Here is a 22,068-nt window from a genome sequence, read left to right on the forward strand (position 1 = left end):
AAACTAAACAAAGTTAATATTTAATGTGACAACACTTTGCTTTAAAAAACATCAATATGGTCTGTTACATAACATGTTGCTCTCCTTGGCTATGCTATGGCTTATTATTCATTTCTTCTCTGCTTTCTCAGGTCAATATGCATGCACAACAACAGTAAACTCAATGCCCTATGTTATCTGGCAAATTATTACAATTCAGCCTTACCCCAATATCCAAGTGAGCAATAAAAAAATTGTAAAATGTCAGGATAAAACAATCCCACTGCAGTGTTGTGTTCAGGAGATTTATGAAGTGGAATGGAAAACAGATGTCTCAGCTTGCAGCCCAACTTCAACAAGTAACACACACAGCTTGTTTCTTTTTTTAAAAAATGTGATATGGGATGTCATGAATAAAGTAAAAATACTTTGATTATTGAATATTTTTACTGAATAATTTTTAGTATGTCTTCACCGTTTTAAATACATTGATTAGCTGAATGATAATTTGCCTGATTTTTAATGTGTTTTACCATTTAATTGTGTTTCACAGGCCCACTGGCAGGCTGCATACTATGTGACTACATGATTAAAGAAAAGGAATGCCAGATTAGTGACCAAGTAAAACAGGTCACATGCCAACTCAAAAATCCCATCAGTGGAAGTACAACTCAAAGTTACAACTCAAAGAGCATAACAATAGATGTAATAAACAAAGGTGAGTAATCCTTTATTTTTATTTACCTTTCTCCCAAAATCTATAACAAACCTAGGAATATCAGAGCACCTCATATAGGATGGTAATAAAAAATAAAAACAGTTAAATAAGGGTTATTATTATTACTAATTATTATTATTACTATTACAAATAAGTAATATCTCAATTTGTGACAACCATTTTCTGATCAAATGTTCATTACAAATATAAATAAATAAAAAAAATAAATTTAACGTGGTTTATGAAAATAAGGTTAATTATACCTTTTCAGGATGTAGAGTATGCATCCTTCAATTATACATTATACAATTTGGATTTAAACTTTAGCCTGGGAAAACACTTCACATGGGGAAATATTGACCTACCATATGAAATCTTAAAAGCATAAGGTTACATTTGTAACCATGTGTCTATGAAGAACTGTAATTTACAAATTATTATTATTATTATTATTATTATTATTATTATTTTTAGCATTTACCTGCTCTGACAGTGTATTTGGAGATGGAAATCTGGGAGATGAACGCACTGGTGACTGCAGTGGAGACATGGTTGGCTATCAAGTAGCTCGCTGTAATTCATCAAACCAATGGGACCCCATAGAAGACTACTGTGTCCTGCGTGTCTTTGACAATTTAAAAGTGGAAGCTGAGGCAATTTGATTTTTTTCTTACTTCCATGAAGGATAATTTTAGTTATGTGATTTCTGTTTGCTTCTTCATAATAATTTGTGTTTTTTTCTGTAGAATTTACAGGTGGCAAACATTCCACAATTTATGGCCAATGTCAGCAATAATGCTATATTAGCGATTCAAAACATCACTGACTCTCCAGCTACCATATTAACAATTGTAGAAATATTGAAAATCATTTCCGATCTCTCACAAACAATTGTAATCAATCAACCTGTTATGACGGTAAGTAAATAAAAAAAAAACATTTAGTTTATATGATAATAATGTTTATATTTTGAATTACATTGTAAATACCCAAGTGGGAATAGCTTTAACACTGACTATCAGGTTATACAGTCTGTACTAAAAAGCAGCATTTCATACTATGTAGCAATTTTTTTTGGCTGAAAAGAATGGAAACAGTTGTTTCTGGTTTGTGATTAGTTAAAGATTAGATATTTCTATTGATAAAATAGATGGCTCAGGTGTGCCGTATTTAATATTTTCTTTACTTTCAATTTCAAGGATTTCCTTAAAACAACTGATGTCATTGGATCAGACAGTGCACAGGATACATGGGTGCTTTTAAACAACAACAGTACAACAATGAATACCAGTTCTGAACTTCTGAACTCAACTGAACGCATTTCACGCAGACTCTCAAATGAAAATCTCTGGATAACAACAAACTTCTCTTCTCTCAATAAAACTTCCATTACTGCCCCCTTTTCTGGAACATTTGGAAAAAATTCAACTACCCAAATAAATATTCCAGTGACTAGTGCACAGACATCCCTCACAGTGATAATTTCTTTATCTCTTAACAATATCTTACCTGTTAGAAATCTGACCTACAATGACAGCAGTCAAGGTGGCACCAGGATCAATGGAGATGTAGCCCTAATTGAGACAAACACAACAATTAACAATATCTCCCTTTCTTTTAACATTAAAAATAAGACACTTGGAAAACCTCAGTGTGTCTTTTGGAACTTTAGTCTTCTGAATGGTGTTGGTGGATGGGACTCGACTGGATGTCAACTAAAGACAGGGAATGAAACTGAAAGATTTACATGTGAGTGCAATCACACAACCTCTTTTTCAATCCTGATGTCACCATTTTCCCTGGATAAAGGCTTAGCTATAATCTTAGACTATATAACTTACATTGGTGTGGCCATTTCATTGGCCAGCTTGGTTTTGTGCCTCATCATTGAAATCATTATATGGAAATCAGTGACAAGAAACGACACATCCTACATGCGCCATGTCTCCATAGTCAACATTGCTGTCTCCCTTCTGATTGCGGACATATGCTTCATCATTGGAGCAGCTGTTGTTAACCAAGGAGAGGGTCCCTGCAGTACAGCGACATTCTTCATGCACTTCTTTTATCTTGCCCTTTTCTTCTGGATGTTGCTGTCAGCACTCTTGCTCCTCTACCGCACCCTCATGGTCTTTTCCAGAATGACCAGAGGAGCAATGATGGCTATAGCCTTCACTGTTGGCTATGGAGCCCCGCTAATCATAGCTGTCATTACTGTGGCATCTACAGCTGGAAGAAAAGGATACATTCAAAAAGATTATAATTGCTGGCTAAACTGGAATGAAACGAAGGCCCTCCTGGCATTTGTGATTCCTGCTCTGACTATTGTAGCTATAAACCTCCTGGTGCTTATTGTGGTTCTGTGTAAGATGATGAGGAGAGGAGTTAATGCTTCCACTCAGCCAGATGAGAAACATCCCCTAATGGTCATTGCTAGATGTGTGGCAATTTTAACACCTCTCTTTGGTCTAACGTGGGGATTCGGCATTGGGACCATGGTGTCTCCGAACTTTGGGATTCATGTAGTGTTCGCATTCCTTAATTCACTGCAGGTACTAAAGTCAAATTAATCTAATTTTCATTGTAATTCTAATTGCATACACTTAAATTAATATTAATGTACAACTTGTTTTATATGTTTATACATTTTAGATAATACCACAACTCATATTTTTATTATTTAAAAAAGTAAATGGTATAAATATCTAAATTTCTATTTAAAGGGTTTCTTTATTTTGCTGTTCGGGACATTACTGGATAGTAAGGTATGATTATTCTAAGGCCATTACACAACTCTTCACTTAAAACACACAAATAGATATAAATAATGCTTTGATATTGCCTGTTTTGTGGTTGCAGGTCCGAGAAGCACTGGCAGGAACGTTTTCACTGAGGAACCTAAGCTCAACCCGCACCAGGGTAAATATAGTTTATGCTACATATGCTAGAGCTTTAGAAAATTCACTCTTACTTTACTTTAATAATTATAGTCGATGATGGATGTGTCTATATTACAGAGTACGAGTGCAGGACCATCATCCTCAAGTGGATTTCCTTTCATTCAGAGGTTACGGCAGAGAAGTACGTAACTGAACTGAATGTTAATATGCACACTGTAATCAATAAGGCTGTTTTATCACATTGTGTTTGACCATATTTCATTATAACATTCACACACTAAACTCAAACTCTCTGTTCAGGTTTGTACTAAAACAAGTCATAGGATGAATGTATCATTTTAAAAATAACCTAGTTTTGAGTGTAGAACAGTTCAGGTTTTAACTGTTCAATGTACTACTGTTAAATCATTTTAAAACTGTTGAATAATTTTAAATCTGCTGGATGACATCCACATTATTAATATAAAGAAACACACAAATAACTTCTGTTCATCACTAGCTATAATCAGTAGGCTATCATAGATTAGGAATACATTTCTCAACTCTCTCTCCACTGACTGGCTACTGGTGCTTGTCTGTCACCATGCAGTCAGCCTTCTTTCTTGCGGGAAGCCGTGACATAATAATGTGTGATGTATCTGAGATGGTGTATGACATAAGTGTGCCACATTCCCACTGATTCCAACCCAATACTATGACACAGCTCTGACTGAAATATTATTACAGGGTGTGAGTGAATCTTTAAAATGTCTAAATCTATCTAAAGCTAAGGTGTTAGTAAGCATGAAATGTTTACAATTTCTATATGCATGGTTTTTTTAAACCATTTTAAAAAAAAATCTGCTCTTCATTTATCATATCTGTAATGTATAGGTGTTTAACATGGACAGCAATTTTGACAAGTTTCCTTGTATTCATAACATAAAGCCCATTCTTCACTGTCAGGGAAAGTAGACTGAAGTGGACGCAAATGCAGCTAGTGTTAATAAAAGAGCTGGCAGACAAATCCAAATTGTGAGGCAAAGACCTAAACAGTAAACAGGCAATAGTCAGGTGATCAGCAAGCCACATAGAAAGGGCAAATCCAAAATCCCAAAAGCAAGAATCAAGCAGGATCAAAACCAGAATATCAATACACAGAATAAAGGCTTGATAATGTCAGGTAAGCAAACACTAAGCATTACTTCTCAAAGTGAGTGTGTGTGTGTGTACGTGAGAGAGTCTTATTTAAGTGCTGGTAGTGATTGACAACAGGTGAGTGTAATCAGAAGTCCCATGACTGTGAACGTGACAGAGTTCATGTGTTCTGGGAAGTATATTTGGGGCAGCCATTTTGTAGGCTGCAGTACATTCTGGGAAACTGAGTTTGAGGTCTTAATAAAGTTTCTTAATTTAGATTTTACTCTGATAATCAGTGTGAATTTTAACTGACACAGTATGACTACAGGCTGATATATAGCTATGAACTGTGGATTATATGCCCAAGTTGTATAATATAGCACAAATATTGTATTTTATACACTGCTCATTGGAAGCATTTTAACTGAAAAGGAATCTTGGTAATGTTCCCTGTCCTCGCCTCCATTCAATTAACAACATTATAGGTTTTTAATAATCTCCTCAGTCTTGTTCTTTTGTTATTGTACTTATGCTTTAATGACATAACATTTTTGTCCACATATTTACACCAAGTTCCTAAATTTAGGGTAATTGTTTTCAATTTTGTAATTTAATTCTTACTTGAAGCTCTATGATTACATTTAGGTTTTGGTTTTGTTATCATGCATAAAGTATGTAAGCAAAGTCCTGATTTGTAAATAGTATTGGGACTAATATATTTTTTTTTTTCAGATGCGTACAATGTATCGAGTGGCGGCATTTCGTCTTCAAGCAACTCCGATGCAGTTATTGACAACTAAACTAATATGCCCATGTTATAAGGGTCTGTTTAACTGCAAACATCATACATTATACAGTACATCTACATACAAAATAAGAAAAGCTTTTCATTTTTTAAGTGGTTGTTGTTAACAAATAAGAACATGAAAATGAATAAATCTAAATAAAATTAACAAGTAGAATTCGACAGGGATGCCTCTGCCGCAAACAAGTCTAGTGCTTCTTGTTAATAGTTTGTATGCCTGAAATGCCCATAAATATACTTCAAACAGCAAGGAAGATATTAAAGAAAAACTGTTTCAGAAATTTAATCTGCTATGACCTTGTTTTTAAATTCTATAAGTTCATTTGGCTGGTTACAAAGATATTTCCATATAAATCACAAAAACATTCAACCACTCATTCTTGATGTATCATGCTAACAAGAATCTCTGACAGACAGACGGACAACCCCAAAACATACATTTTTCCACATATATTTTTTTTAAACAAAATATTTTTGTTTAACAAAAGGTTTTAAGAAAATTTATCTCATTTATCTTCATTATTAGATATTGCACGCATACAATGATGAGATATTTTATTCCTTATTCGTCCCTAAAATATCTGGTTGGTATCCAATTCCACTGTTGATCTACTAACTGCCTTGACCTTAATTCGTATCTTAACTACATTCTATTAACTGTCATTTACCTTGATTAATTTCATAGCTACAGCTATTCAGACACTGGTAAGCGTTACATTGCTAGAATGCACAAAATATTTGAACATGGTCCTGGTTTGTAAATAACATGCCACTACCAGGCTGGTCCTATACAGATATGTGCAGTATGTTAATGGTTAAATGGATGGTAATGAGTCACTAAAAGAAACTATTGTTGGTACCGAAAAATTGTGATTAGAGCAACTTACGAGCGTGCCCCTTTACACACAGTTTGTTTCATTACTTACTGTCATGGCCACCTCTGGGAGCACTCCATAATCTTACCTGGACTTCTAGAACCAAAGCACCACCCACACTCACCTGTAGCCAATCACATTCAAACTATGCCTAAAGGGTTGAGGAGTTGTTCTCTGCTGTGCATTTCTGAGCCATGGTTTTTGTGTGTGATCTGTCTTGTTTTGCTTTTTTGTTTTAATTTTTGTGTCTTGGATTACAGTTTGGTTGCCTGTCTGTCTTCATGCTTTGACCCTGTCTGTTTAATGACCTCTCAAGTTTAGATTTTGGACTGGATTTTGTTACTGTTACTGTGTTTTAAATAAATATATCTTAACAAATGAATTATTATATACATTAGGTGGTCTGTTCTATTTAATCAGCTTAGTTTTGGTTTAGGTTCACACATTAAGCTCTCTCTACACATGGTTCTTATTCTAAAGAGAAGTCTAAATTGACAAAACAACATAACCTTCTCTCATTATATTTTTTTCAGTTTTTCTTGTCTAACATGTCACAATTGACTTACCCACCAGAGGGTGTCCTGGCTTCAGAGCAGTGAGAGTCAACATTTATAGTTCAAATTGAATTGAATTCAATCAAAACAGTGCATTGTATACTAGATATATCAGGGAATAGCATTCAATCAGGTCAAATTCAGTTTTCAAAATTATAAATCAATCTGCTAGTAATGGAAAAGAAACTATATTTTCTATACCTAATTAAGCCCAGATGCCCAGTCTCACTTGGAGCTGGTCTTGCTCATGCATGTTGCAGGGAGTCCTGTTCAGTGACTCAAGTGGTCCGAAACACGCTGAGGCAAAAGCAGTGCAAGAATCCAAGTCTTGAAGCTATGATGTGATTTGTGAACTGTTGGAACAGTCAGTCACATACTGTCACATACTGGTGGACAGTGTATGTGTCTGTGTGATGCTCTGTCCTCTGGCTAATAAGTCATTTAAGTCATTTCCACTCATCATCTTAAAGGGAGAGACTCCAAAGCAGAGCTGAGCAGATGGCCATAAGCACCAAAAGGAGCTTGTTGTCCAAATCTTTGCCATTGGCATTGATAGTTACTGCAGCATGCCCACAATATTACAGTTGGCTTATTCCATCTGTCTGGCTGACTGAAGGTAGTAAGCTGTGTGAACTTTGCCTCAACCCCTAGCATTTATCATAGCATTTATTATAGCATTGTAATTACAGTAGGCCAGTAGGCTACCTATTTGAAGGTTTTTCAAGTGGCTTTTGCACTGTGGTGGCTACTGCAAGGTACATAATGGGCATACTGGATAAACCCCCCTATGGTCAGATGAGATGACCCACCTTGGTGGCTGATATGCACCAGGGGCATAGACTTGCAGTCCTTTAATGAGCTTTAGGTGACATCCCATATTGTAGAAGTTGCTCAGGTCATTAGATTCTTGAAGTGCCTCAGGAGAGATGGGGTGTCTTCAGGATCAGTCACCAGCTGTTAGATGGCCCTAGTTACAAGATTATACTCTGCAGGGCAACCAAGTCATCAGCACCTGGTTTCCTCAGGCACACAATCAGGTGTTTATCCTTAGAGAAGTCAAGCATCTAATGGGCCTGCCTATTAGTAACTACTGCACAGGTCTGTTTTTGGAAGTCATTCCTCAAGGAAGTCCCATGGAATACCCTCTAGTGCTCTAGCTTTGGCTAGGCAGTCAGCCTCATCATTGCCATTTTTGTCTGGCCCTGGGGTCTGTGAGTGACCTTTGACATTCCTTCACTAAATTATCACCCCACCATCACTGACAAGCTTGTCATAAACCAAGAAGAGCTCTGCATTTTTAACAGTCTTCCCTCTGACAATTGGAGGTGGGATACAAAGCTGTACCAAGCATAGCTGGAACTCAAGCAGCCTGTTTTAGGACAACAAGCTTGCTGCCCACTTTGGACTGAGTCTGTACTGTTGTGAATCCTGGATGGATCTACCTTGCCACACTATGCATACTCCAGCTTGTACTTGGCCCTTATGATGAAAGGAGCAGCCATATACATAGACTATTGGGAGGACATGATCATTATATAAATGATGGTTTGAATGCAAGGATCGTGTGTTAATTCAATTCAGTTCAATTCACTTTGATTTATATAGCAATTTTAACAATGGATATTTGCAGCTTAACAGAAATCCAGATATAGATTTAAATTTGTTCCTAATGAGCAAGCCAGAGATGAGCCAGAGTTGGTGGCAGGGAAAAACTATCTGAGATGACATGAGGAAGAAACCTTGACAGGAGCCAGACTCAACAGGGGAAACGTCTCCAGGTTACGTATGTAACCATGGTTCCCCGAGACGAGACGCTGCGTCACGAAACGTTATGGGAACGCCCCCGCGTGACCGTGCTCTAAATCACGTGTCTAATCTGTCCAATGGATGGGCGAGACGTCATGGGTGGGGTGACGTAGCGACCCGGAAGCATAAAAGCCCGAGCGGCGAGCCCCGCGTTAGCTTACTGGAAAATGAAGCAAGCGCCGCAGGGACGCCGGAAGTGTGGCACCGAGACGCAGCGTCTCGTTCCTTCAGGGAACTATGGTTACATACGTAACCTGGAAACGTTCCCCTTTAGGAACTCGAGCTGTGTCACGAAACGCTATGGGAACGAGTATACCCACTCCGCCAGACTTACAAGTCCCTGCCTCCAGGAGGAGGCAAGCCTAAGGCACAAGGACAAAGGAGCCGGGAGTGGCTCGCATATCCAGGTCATAAAACCTGGCAAAGGTCAGGGGCGTGGACCATCCCGCCGCGTTGCAGATGTCCTGTAAGGACACACCTGCCAGAAAGGCCTTAGAGGCTGCCACCGCTCGGGTAGAGTGAGCCTTGACCCCCAGGGGACTGGGGAGACCAGAGGACTCGAAAGCCAGAGAAATGGATTCTACAATCCACCGGCTGAGGGTCTGCTTAGAAGCAGGAAAACCCCTCTTAGGGGAACCAAAGCACACAAGCAATTGGTCCGCCTTTCTCCACAGGGCAGGTCTGTGGACGTACGCGTCCAGTGCTCGCACTGGACACGTACAATTGAGCTTCCGATGGTCGGGCTCCCTGAAGGGAGGAGGACAGAAAGCCTGCAGCACAACCGGCCGTGGTGGCGAGGAGGGGACTTTCGGTACGTACCCCGCTCGGGGGTACAAGAACGCTTTGGCCAACCCAGGCGCAAAGTCTAAATAGGAAGGGGCCACAGAGAGGGCCTGAAGATCCCCCACTCTCCTAAGAGAGGAAATTGCCAAGAGAAAGGCAGTTTTTAACGTCAGAAGATGGTCCAAAATCTCCTCAATGGGCTTGAAGGGGGGTTTGCAGAGAGCCTCTAAAACCATGGCCAGGTCCCACGAGGGGACCCGAGATCGAGCTGGAGGTCTGATCCTCAGCGCACCGCGGAGGAAACGTGTCACCCAGGGGTGTCTGCCCACTGATTGGCCATCGAGAGGGGCGTGGTAGGCCACAATAGCCGCCACGTACACCTTCAGGGTGGAGTGGGTCAGCCCCACGGAGAGGCGGGCCTGCAAGAACTCCAGCACTGTACCAACTGGGCAGTGAACAGGGTCAAGCCGGCGGTCTCCGCACCAGGAAGTGAAAAGTTTCCACTTCAGGGTGTACAGTTTCCTCATAGAGGGAGCTCTGGACTGGAGGATGGTCTCCACAACCACAGCTTCCACAGCTCCGGGCGGGGGTGAAGATGGCCCCCCGCCTGTGAGAGGAGATCCCTCCTGATCAGAATCTCCCATGGGGAGCCGTCTAGGAGGGAAATCAGGTCCGAGAACCATACTCGGCCTGGCCAGAACGGGGCTACTAACAGTAGGCGAATTCCGTCCCGGCACACTCTCTCCAGAACTCCCGGGAGCAGAGCGACTGGAGGAAAGGCGTACAGACGCAGCCTCGGCCACGGCTGTACCATGGCATCCAGTCCGAGAGGAGCTGGATGAGTCAGAGAGAACCAAAGGGGGCAGTGCGACACCGCAGCGGCTTGGTAGGCAATGCCGGAGCCTTCAGGGACGATGCAGCAGCAGGGGACAGATAGCTAGCTAGCGTCTGTTCAACACTGGGCATCGCCCTGTAACTGGAGTCGTCCAGCCCCGCCACATTAGCATAATGGGAGTAAGTGGGGCTGAACAACCGGGCTGAAAAGGGCCTATTCCAGGACCTCGACACCTCAGTGTGGAGGTCTGGAAAAAAGGGCAGGCTCCGGGGCGGAGGTGGCAGCCTACTGCGCAAAAAGCGCTCATCTAGTTTGGAGCACTGAGGCTCAGGCCGTGTCTCAGCGGGCCAGTCAATGCTCAGCTTAGCAACTGCCCGCGTAACCACCTCGAGCAGCTCCTCGTATTGAGGAGACTGCGGCTCTGGGTCAACGCTCTCCACATCGACCTCCTCGGAGGACGATAGGTGGAGCGCCGAGTCCGCTCCCCAGGGGGAAGAAACCGCAGAGCGTGCTTCTGAACCCAGGGAGGGGACAGTTGACCTGGAGGGTGAGGAAGGAGAAAGGGATGGGCCCGTCTCCATTCCCTCCACCAGGTCCATCTGCGAGCCCCACGAGCGCAACCGCCGCTCTGCCTCGGCAGAAGCGGGGCCGGCACCGTGAGGCACGCTAGTGAGGGCTCCCTCCTCAAAGAGAGCCCTACGGGAGCGGAGAGCACGCAGCAGTAAACGCTCACAATGTGCGCAGCCGGCTCCCTCGAGAGCTGCCCGCTCTCGCCCTTAGATTTGTCTTTGGCTTTTGGCATGCCGCAGACAAAACACAAAATAGACAGACAATAGACAAATGATTGACATAGAGCGCTTGCTGAAAACAGGAAGCTGAAAACAGGGGCTCGCCGCTCGGGCTTTTATGCTTCCGGGTCGCTACGTCACCCCGCCCGTGACGTCTCGCCCATCCATTGGACGGATTAGACACGTGATTCAGAGCGCGGTCACGCGGGGGCGTTCCCATAGCGTTTTGTGACGTAGCTCGAGTTTCTGAAGGGGAACCCATCCTCATCTGGGTGACACAGGGTAGTGCAATTATAAATCATTTCTCTACTACAAAAGTATACTACAGTGTCGAGCAGTGCTAAGTGTGTTGAAAGGAACTTGTACATCAGAGTCATTCCATTAGAGTTTTAACTATAGTATCAAAGTGATGTTATTGAGTGTTCAGTGTTGAGACTTGAGTGTAAACTGTTTTTAGCAAATGCAGTCTTCAGTCTTCAAGATCACTTCATGGTGATCTTTAGGCTGTCCATGCAGGACCATCCTCAGCAGCAATGAATAAATTTTCAGGTGAAGGAGGCTCCAAGCAGAAGTAGAGCATCAGGATGGATCAAGCAGGTTCAGAGGGCAGAAGGAGTCAGGATCACTGGTATCCTTGGTGGATAACCATGGTCACCTGGTTCATAGTGGGAAGTTTCTCCCTTGCATTGGTCTGCAAACTCTTTGGTTACCTGGGCTGTGTGTTCAATCTGTTGGTGGTCTTATTCCCACACACTCTCACTCCACCTGAACCATTTGTCTACTGTGGATGAGTCTGTTGGGTTAGTTTTCCATGGGAACAGAGGTGGCTGGTATCCCAGGATGCACTGGAAGAGTGTGAGCTTAGTGGCTGAGTGTCGGAGGGATTTCTGCGCATACTCTGCTCAAGAGAGGACATGTGTCCAGTTCTCCTGGTTCTCACCAGTACTTGTCCTGGAGGAGTTGATGCATTTGGTGAGTGCTGGGGTGTCCAGTGGCAGTGGAGGTGTGAGCCCACATGATGAGTTTGTGACGGGGATGAATGGGCACATAATTTCTTCTCAGCAGGGCACTGTGTGGGAGTTCTCACCTCTGGTGTGTTCTCTATTTCCTAATCAATGGCGCAAATGATAGCGCTTACAAAGCATGACTGTGGGAGAATACATTCCTCGGATGTTTCTCTGGGAGGAGCTGGCTATATGCATGAGAGAGAGTCTGCTTTAGACTCAGGATGCTTTAGGAGGGGAGCTGAGGTGAATGCTGCTTTGAATCATTCAAAGGCTTGGTCAGCTGAGGGATTCCACTGCAGTCTCTTGGGTCCCTTCTTCAGCAGGCCTGTTAAGGGTGAAGCTATGATTTGGCTGTGGAATCTTGGCTGACAGTCTAGAGGAGCAGGGTGCTACTTGATGCTGGGGGCTGCCACAGTAATAGCACTCTTATTCTGATGCCTTTGGCATTCCAGGTTAGTTTTACCCCACCGAGCTGCATGGGCTCTGTGGTGTGGATTTCTGGGTCTGGGGTTGTCGTAGCCTTTACTCCTCCTCGATTCCGGAGCATGAGATTGAGATGAATGGTCTTGTCGTTGAGGGAGGTAATGGTGACTTGGACATCCTGGCAGGCCAGTTCTGTGAGTATATCCACTTTGAGCCCCTGATAATATGTGGCTTTGAGAGCTGGCTCATTCCAGCCATTTCCAGTGTCTAATGTGCAGAAGTTTAGGGTGAACTCAGCAGCGCTCAGGTCCCCTTGCTTCAGACAGAGGAGTCTCTTACCACTGTCCTTGCCCTCAGGAGAGTGGTGAAAAACATGCTGAAAAATTTGAAGGAATCATTCATATGAATGTGTGCTCAACCCCTTGGGACCATACAGACGTGGCCTATGCGAGGGCTTTGTTGGTCAACGGATTGATGAATTAGGTGATCTTTGTTTGTTCGGGGATTCCTTGTTGACCCGAGAAGTAGAGTGAACATTGGATCATGAAGCTCTTGCATCTTGCAGGATCGCCAGCGTATTTCTCTGGGCATGCAATGAGTGAGAAAGCAGATAGGGAGTTTGCTGCCAGAGAAGCTAGCAGTTCTGGTGTGCTGGCATGGAGCTGTGCTAGTTGTACGCTAACCATGGCCATCTGCTGCTGTTGCTCTCCAATGATGCAGCCCTGTGCCACTAACACCTGACGCCACTCCACTTAATTATTTTTACCCATATCAATTGCCATAACTAAAATACTACCTAATTATTAATTAAGAATAATAATAGCTTATAAAATAAAGTTTCAAACTTCTTCAAGAGTAGCTTGGCTTCAGTTTTGATCTGAAAGACAGCAAACACAAAACATTTATTGAGCACATAAATCAAACATGAATCAGTAGTAATGCAAATTTGGAAACAGTAGTGAATGTTTTAAAAGAGTAGATATTTTGATGGGTACAGTATAATAGGACTGTGTGCATGTGTGTTTTTGTGTGTGTGTGTGTGTGTGTGTTGCATTGCTTTGAGTGCACACAAACAAAGGGTGAATTGGATATATTCACAGTTGAGGCAAAACTTTTATATACACCAATGCTAAATATATTCAATCTTAATTTTTCACAACTGCACACATTTCATGTTGCAATACCTTTCCTATGGCAAGTCAATCCTGTCATGTTTTTGTTTATACAGTCATGCTTGTTTTGTTTTAGTTCTTGTCTCCACCCCTGTCTTGTCATCGATTTGTCTTCCTATTATGTCATGATTTTTAGTTCAGGTGAATGGAAATTGTAATGTTACAGCATGCAAGGACATTCTAGATAATTGTGTGCCTTCAACTTTGTGGCAACAGTATATGGGTATATGATGGTCAAGTGTCCAACTAGTTTTGGTCATATAGTGTATGACACCTAAAACCTGCCACACTTTAACAATCCATATGACTTGGAACAAGGAAACAAGAGATTACCGAAAAGACTGAAATCTGAAACTGGTCTGGCAAGTATCATACTCTTTAATACTAAGGCATCTGGATGATCAGGTATCAGAAATATATTTGTGAAGTCAAAAGCTGAGAAGTTTCTGTAACCTGCTCATGTTTAGTGAGATAAACTTGGGCTGGCTGGAGCCAAGGTAAGACCTAAAATATAAGATTTTATGATATACTTAGTGTGATTTTAGTAGAACAAATCATATATTAGCATTTGTCTTCAATGATCAATCAACATTATCTAGAGAGGGCAGGAATTATTTGCTGTTGTAATTCTAGTTTTTTGGTCTTGGTTTTCATGAACTGTATTTGTATTCAGTACAATTTTATTACTCAAGTACATTGTCTTGAATTCTGAATTGAGGAAAGGCAGGAGCTGTGAAATGTCATATTGTGTAATCTGTAACAGTAGTTATCATGGAGATATAAACAACAAAAGACTTTACAGACAAAAAAAAATGATTTAAAAAAAAAAGAAAATTTAAAGACATGCCAGTTAAATCCTGCAAGCATAAGTAATTTTAATGAATTAAATTTGTGTATCTCAAATGTGTATATTTTTGGCACTGAATATTATTTGATTTATGAATTGGTATATTGTGATATTAATTCCATTTTAATTTAATCACATAATAATCAGAGTCCTGCACACCATGTAGATTTTTGAGACAAATTTAAATTTCAATTGTACAGAAATGGGCTTTTTCGTACTTGTAAAGGTTTTCAATTTCAAAATATCAGGAAGTTGATGCTTTATAAAAGTATATCACAGGTGTGTAGTGTATTCATAAGAAATAACAATTCATGGACCTACCGCTAATAATACATACTGTTTGTGTTGAGAAATCAAAGTGAAATGCAGTAGTGTATTAGAGTCCAGGATCACTATAAAAACAAAACAGTCAAGACTCAGTTTTGTGGAAAAAGTATACGAATGACCCAATGCCCCAGACGGTAGAAGACACTCATGTCAGTAATGTTAATAATGACTGATAACCAAATTCCCAAGTCTTTCTTAAATCACAGACAGGTAAATTTACATCAAAAACAAATAGAATATTTCCTTTCCTTTTATTTCTATAATTATGCAAATTTATACATAAATGAAATGCTTTCACTTTCTGTGAATTACTAATCGAATAACCATCACTGAAAAGTTCACATTAATGACAGGCCAAAGCATCCATACTTAAAACATATAAATGTGTGTGGAAATTTGATTAACAATAATTTCTGATTGAAATCTTATGCAAAAATAATGTTTATTATAAAAAATATACCACAGAGCTGTTGAATTCTTAATTCTGGTTGAGCAGAAGGTGTTGATTCATTTTCCTTACTAGCAGCTCTGACAGTAGTTAGACTACAAGGTAAATCACAGGTTTAATACTTGACTTTATAGTAACAATTTACACTTATATAGCGACTTGTATGGCAGACATTCTATGTAATCAAAAACAAAACAAAACAAAACAAAACAGAGGAACCAAGTGGAAAAAACCCAGGGTTCATGAAAAAACCCAGGGAAAAACAAAACAAAATAAAACAAAACAAAACAAAAAAACCTGACAATCTGTTTAAGTGCAATTCTGAGTGGGCTACACACAGGTGAGTGGGCTATATAAACCACCTGTAGTAACACACTCTTTTCCCTGAATGTACACTGAACACTTTTTATAGACACTCTCTCACACAAAGACTCAGTCTGATAATATATGTTTACTTGTGCATTGCACTACAAATCATCTTGCACTATGCGCTGCTTCCCCTAAAATATCTCTTTTGCACAATTTCATATACAAAATACCTCTTTTGCACAATTCCATTTACAGTATCTATGTAAAGTTTTGTATAGTTTTTGTAAAGTTTTGTAAAGTATGTATAGTCACCTAAATTGTTTCTTATACTTCTATGTTTATATTTATGTTTAACTTGTATGTAGCACCGTGGTCCTGCGAGACACGACATTTCGTTCAACTATATGTCCACACTTGTAGCAGAATGACAGTAAAGCTCAACTTGAACTTGAACTTGAAAAGTTTTAGCTAAAAGCTGAAATGATCAGGAATCAAAGGAAAGACAACCTGAACAAAGTTGCTATTGTTCTCTAATACTGTAACTCTTTAAAAGATTAATTTTATTGAATTTTACTGCTTCTTGATGTCTTTTGAATGTGCTCAATAACTGTTGTATTTTGTATGTAGAAACACCAAAGTGGGACCAGCTGAAGCCCAAAAATCTGCTTGAGCATCATGGCTAATAAAAGTAAGTTATCATTTAACTTACCTGACTAATAAAGCAAGCAAAAGGATTATATTCCACATTTCTTTTTGAGCTAAAGATTCACAGCACGAATGTGCAACTGACAAATCTGCAGCAATTATGTGATGCAATCATCTTAACATGGACCAGCATCAAAAATTCATAGGCAGATGCAAGTGCAGGTTTTAATTAAAGAAAATGCAAACAAAACAAAAACAAAGTGGAAGCAAGGATTATCTGTAGAACAAACAATAACAAGGGCAAGAACAGTGTGGTACAATACGTACATGAGACTAAGTGCAACCAAGGTGACAGTACAACAAAAGCTAAGCATGGAATGCAGAGAACTTATATAGGTGTGCTAATTACAGAAAAAACAAAACAGGTGCGAGCGCTTACAAGGCACATGATAGACACGTGATTTGCAGGGCTGCTGGGAAATGTTGTCCTTGTTGTTTAGTGGCGCCATGCCAACCAGTGACTCAAAGGAATGTTTCCCACACCTTGTGTAAGGTCTAAATATAGACAGAAATTCAGATTCTACTTGGTTTGTATTTGCCTCTTGGGACAGGTATCTTGCCAAACAGGTTTAAAAACAATTAGCTCCTTTGTTAACACATTCTTCATCATCTATTTTTGCTTGTAAGCCATATGCTGCAGGTGGAAGTTAGGGTGTAACAGCTGGGACCCATGTTATCAGTGTGTACTGCCCTGATAAAGCCTGTGCTGTGTTGATCCACAGGCGCTTTGGTACCACAGGTCAGTTGAAGAGCAGCTGCTGATGTTCATCCATGTAATCTATTTAGATTAATTGAAATGAAAGCTGATTTGTTTTGCTGGAAATTTTACAGTTCCAGGCATACATACAGCCCATGTATATCTTGTCATGACCGAGGTCTTAATAGTAATGTTGCTTACTTCTTCACAGTTATGGACATTATCACAGATCAGCATTGGGGTTTTCCATGTAACATAATAGAAATACAAATGCTGTAACCTGTTAAACATACATATGAGTGTTTGGATATACTGTATAATATTTGTTATACAATGTTTGGTTATAAAATGTTGTTGCCTAGACAACCTTTTAAAGTTATATACATATGTACATGTAGATCATGTACATATACATGTATATGTACCGCATGTACAAAGACATATCCTTCTCTCAGAAGTGGTTAGTACAGGTACAAACGGTGAGTTGTTATTCATAACTGGGAGAGGTGACCTTAAAAACCAGTTTATTTATGATGCTGTTCCAGCAATTCCTGTTCAAAAGGTCGGGTGGTTCAGGCTGCAAAGGAATGTCCACTCTTGGTATTTTGCATTTCTAACTGACTGCACAGTCTGATGGAGGTGCAGAGTATATTTTGGAATAAACGTAGCACACAATTACAGTCTAAAGGCAGGCAAAAATGTCAGTCAGCCTGTCTAGATGGAAAATTACCCTGCATGACATTTTAAATAATTTTTATTGTATACTTTACAGGGAAAATATCAAAAGATGATTTGCTGAGACTTGTTGCCATCCTGATAATTCAAATGCAAGTGGTGAACTCACAAGTACTCCCTGAAATTTCAGACATGATTGTAGAGGTAAAATACAAAAATTCTTTAATTTAATTGTTTGTTAGAAACAAAAATAATAGTAGATTTCAGATTTTAACAGCAACAAAAACTCAGGTTATACACTCTTATACACATATGTGATAAACTGTGATAACCGTAGTTACCTTTGAGGATATATACAGACAGGCATATCCACCTCAAGGTTTGTGCATTCTGAGATGCTTTAGTGTATATATATATATATATATATATATATATATATATATATATATATATTATCTTGTTATCTTGTTACCTTTGAGAGTATATATATACTCTCAAAGGTAACAAGATAATATAACACATTATTTAATAAACTGTTATTATACTAATAATTATTATGCAACTTTACCTAAGTAATAATTTTTCTTTAATTCAGTTTAGCTACACAGATGACCAAATGATTCACTTAAGGGAAATACGAGATGGTAAATAATAATTTAGATGTTATCTTGAAAAACAAATCTATATATCTGTGTCTGTTTTTTTCTTTTTATACTGTCACCTAAATAACAAAAATCGCATTATTATTTTCAGTGAGCAAGGACATACTAGAATACATTGTAATCGTAGAGGTGAACGTGTCACAAGTGATTTTGTTTGACCAAATCAAATCATCAGCGGAATCCATCAGTCCATTACAAATGGACAACACCACAATAATCAATGGTTTGAACATTACAGCAGGTAAGCTATTTTTAAAAAATATATTAGAGGTTTAAATATTTTAGGTTTAAATATTTAGGTTTTCAAATTATATATAATATATAATAAATTATATATGTTGCCTAGACAACCTTTTAAACTATGGGAATTGCCTCAAATATGATTGACTATTGAAGGACTATGGAGGGGCCACTAATCCTGTCTGACCTTCAGGTTCATTATGATCCCTGAGAGGGGAATTTTTACCCTACTGAAAATCAAGTCTTCTTAATCTGGACTTAAAGCTTGGTTTACACTGTATAACTTTCTGCCTGTATTCACAGACAAAATCACACATTGTAAATGAATTTTTCTGGTCATGAGCATAATGTGATGTACTCACCCATGGCTGACTTACTGCCGTTGTGACCAAAGACAGCCAACAACAAAGTTCTGGCAGTGTCTTCTTGTGCCTGCTTAATTTCATACAATTTAAAGCCCTTCACAGAATGCATTTGAATGAAGCAAGACTGTCAGTCAGTCAATACAGTCAGTGTTATATTGCAACATACAGGACCTGTACAACATATTCAAACAACAGGCAAATCAAAAGAGTAGTCAAAAGCCAAGGCAAGGCTCAAAACACAGGAAAAACATTCACAGTATACACAGCTTGAGGACTTTGCAAGGCCATGCATTTGTTGGCCTGACATACTCTATTAACAGGAAGTAACCAGGAAGTAGCCTACTAGATTAGAAGCGAGAGGGAGACCCCTGCTAACAGGGAGGTGTATGTGTAAACTTTATAATTATATAATCAAGTTTGGTCATAATATTTTCTTTAAAATTATTTTTATTTTCCCCAGTGTGCCAGCCAAATGAATCTGAATACCAGTGCACATGTGAGGATCAGTATGTTTGGTCATACAATAATTGCATTACCTATAACGCCTGTGATAACCTAGATGAAGGAACATGCACTTGTATCCGAGCCATTCCAAGTGATGGACAGGTTTGTGTGTCAAAAAATGGTAAGAGAAAATTTTTAAGTATATTTAAAAAAATTACTTAAAGTGGCATTTCATGTATTCATATGCGCATTTTCGTTTCTTTTTTTTTTTTTTATTTTATTAGAACTTCCATTCTTTGTGTTTCTGCTTGAAATTGAGATAAATGCTACAGACATAACAGTGATAGATAAACTGAGAAAACTCCTAGAAACACTCAATTCTTCACTCTCATTTGATGATGTAGTAACAGTCACAGATGTCAACATTACAACAGGTAAGAATTGTGCTCTGTTTGAAAATATGCCTTATTCATATGTATTGCCTTTTTTTTGTTTGGGGGGAGGGGGTTGGGGGGTGCTAATTTTTGCATCCAGTTCACTCTTTAAATCCCAGAATTCACCATGTACCCAATAATCAAATGGTGTACCCTTGTGTTTAATTGGAAACAAGCAATGCATTGTGTTGTTTCATTTGAAAAGTGAAGTAATTTCTGATCATTTGCTTTATTATCTAAGTTTGAAATGGATCAATTAATGATATGGACAAGTTAGCTGACGTTGTGCATTTTTACAATACAACTATTGTTGATGAGCAAACTTGTAGAATCTTTTGCAAATGTAAGAAATTGTTTCCTTCAATCACAAATTATAGTTTCCTATAATACTGTTCTATGTAATACTCCAGGTTTTTCCAATATAGAGAATACCATTACCGTTTCAAACACAGTATTAAGCTGTGATACACAGACATTTTTTAGACATAGACAAGCTAAAAATAAATAGAGATATCAAATTTGATTGCTTAAAAAATCAGATAGTAAAGTTCTTAGAACAGTATTGTAATAGATAAAAGTGAAAGAGCCCATTTGTTCAGGAATGATTATTCATTCAAGCTGAAGTTTTTACACCAGTATTGTGTCAGTGTATATAGGACTGTCTGGTATAAATGAGCTAGCAAGGCTAAGACCCCCATCTCTTTCAAGGACAAAAAGGAAAATTCATTCAGTATATAGTCATTTGCTATTAACAACTGGTTGACATGGATTATTTTTACTTCTACAGAACCAAAAACAATAGTAATAAGAGTGGATATAAGAAAAAAAAAATAGACATATAAAGTAGGCTGGGGGCTGATTTCTTTTTAGCCCAGACTGTAGATTCAGGTCTTCTCAGTGATGACACAGAGTGAAATGTCTCCTAGAGTCAGTGTCCACGGGGACTATTTAATATAAGCCTGCTTTGCTGACACATGACCGATAGTGATTGAGAAGGTGCATGTGAAGTACAATAGCGGGTGTAATAAACATAAATGAAGTGGATTACTTATTATAATTGGATTTTAAAAAAAATTCTTTGGAGGAGAAGCTAGATGTAAATAGAATAAGCAAAAGAAGGAGCTATTGGAAGGTAGTAGATTTTTTTTTTTTTTTTTTATCCCTTCCAAATCACTGAGTTTATATCAAATATACCTATGGTCAGACATTCTTCACAGACATTCTCTTAAACACTGCTAAAAATTGTATAGACATCAAGGTCAAGTTCAAGTAATGGGTTAATCTTCAAAAATGTTAATGCATTTCAGTCTATACTACTGGATCTCCATAGGACATCTAGGAGAAATGATAACATTTTATAATTAAAAATTATATTTGATGTTTTCAACAGATTAAAAAAAAATTCTTTCATTCCACAGTGTGCAGTTTGAATGATACTGAATATCAGTGCAGGTGTGAGGATCAGTATTTCTGGCCAAATGAAAAATGCACAGTATATGGGGCTTGTGATGACATCACCAATGCCTCATGTAGCTGCATCAACGCTATTCCAAATGACGGACAGTTCTGCCAACCAATCAGTGAGCTGACTAGTATGTATGATATGTAACATGAAATATAAGCATGTCTGATGGATGCTCTTCCAATACTTCATTAATACACATACAGTTTTGTACTGGAAATGAGGTATCTCATTGAACCTTCACTGAAACATGATTAAAAAAAATCACATTTAGTTGTCTAGCACATTGACAGAGTAAATTAAGCGACAGAGAAAATATTAATTTTCTTTATTTTAAAGACAATAGGCAGTTAGATTCTTCCTCAGAAATTGTATATATTGTATTTGCCTATAGTGTATATGCACATGCATGTATATAGACTTGTATTCGTTCTAAATTCCAAGGAGCTTTATTTTAAATATAATATTCAAAACTGTAGGTAATGTTGTTTAAGAGGAAATATTGCATGAACCAGACTTGGTGGAGGTTTGTGCAGAGGTTTTATTAAAGATAATCCAAAATTATAGTCAAAAGCAGATAAAAGGTCAAACACAGTCATGCAAACACAGTCAACTTCAAACAATTAGGGACAATCCAATAGATGGTGAATATTGATACGCAGACAAGGCAATCAGGTTCAAAATGTTAC

At 38.9% G+C, this 22,068-nt stretch overlaps 2 protein-coding genes across 2 annotated transcripts in view; both read left to right on the forward strand.

Annotated features, from left to right (window-relative positions):
* The window catches only part of LOC113544086 (uncharacterized), a 29,297-nt gene extending 22,519 nt beyond the window's left edge, over positions 1-6,778 (forward strand). The window contains exons 60-68 of the mRNA XM_034312671.2: positions 132-338; positions 533-697; positions 1,172-1,350; positions 1,444-1,614; positions 1,897-3,249; positions 3,421-3,462; positions 3,557-3,616; positions 3,715-3,778; positions 5,449-6,778. Of these exons, the coding sequence (XP_034168562.2) occupies positions 132-338; positions 533-697; positions 1,172-1,350; positions 1,444-1,614; positions 1,897-3,249; positions 3,421-3,462; positions 3,557-3,616; positions 3,715-3,778; positions 5,449-5,516 (2,309 nt within the window). The 3' untranslated portion in view covers positions 5,517-6,778. The remainder of the gene's footprint in view (positions 1-131; positions 339-532; positions 698-1,171; positions 1,351-1,443; positions 1,615-1,896; positions 3,250-3,420; positions 3,463-3,556; positions 3,617-3,714; positions 3,779-5,448) is intronic.
* Positions 6,779-11,402: 4,624 nt separating this feature from the next.
* On the forward strand, positions 11,403-21,526 carry LOC128320993 (uncharacterized). The gene is made up of 8 exons (XM_053241486.1): positions 11,403-14,261; positions 16,323-16,383; positions 17,870-17,976; positions 18,368-18,416; positions 18,526-18,675; positions 19,500-19,664; positions 19,768-19,917; positions 21,336-21,526. Exons 2-8 carry the CDS (start codon positions 16,371-16,373, stop codon positions 21,524-21,526), a joined length of 825 nt encoding a protein of 274 aa, XP_053097461.1. The 5' UTR covers positions 11,403-14,261; positions 16,323-16,370.
* Positions 21,527-22,068: the final 542 nt, after the last annotated feature.

Source organism: Pangasianodon hypophthalmus, chromosome 17 (genome assembly GCF_027358585.1).
Source record: "Pangasianodon hypophthalmus isolate fPanHyp1 chromosome 17, fPanHyp1.pri, whole genome shotgun sequence".
Classification (NCBI taxonomy): Eukaryota; Metazoa; Chordata; class Actinopteri; order Siluriformes; family Pangasiidae; genus Pangasianodon; species Pangasianodon hypophthalmus.

What these genes read in the sequence shown, in the direction of transcription:
- LOC128320993 (XM_053241486.1), top strand. An exon ending in TTTCAGACATGATTGTAGAG is followed by an intron (nt 17,977 to 18,367) that starts GTAAAATACAAA and finishes TCTTTAATTCAG; the next exon opens with TTTAGCTACACAGATGACCA. An exon ending in GGTTTGTGTGTCAAAAAATG is followed by an intron (nt 19,665 to 19,767) that starts GTAAGAGAAAAT and finishes TTATTTTATTAG; the next exon opens with AACTTCCATTCTTTGTGTTT.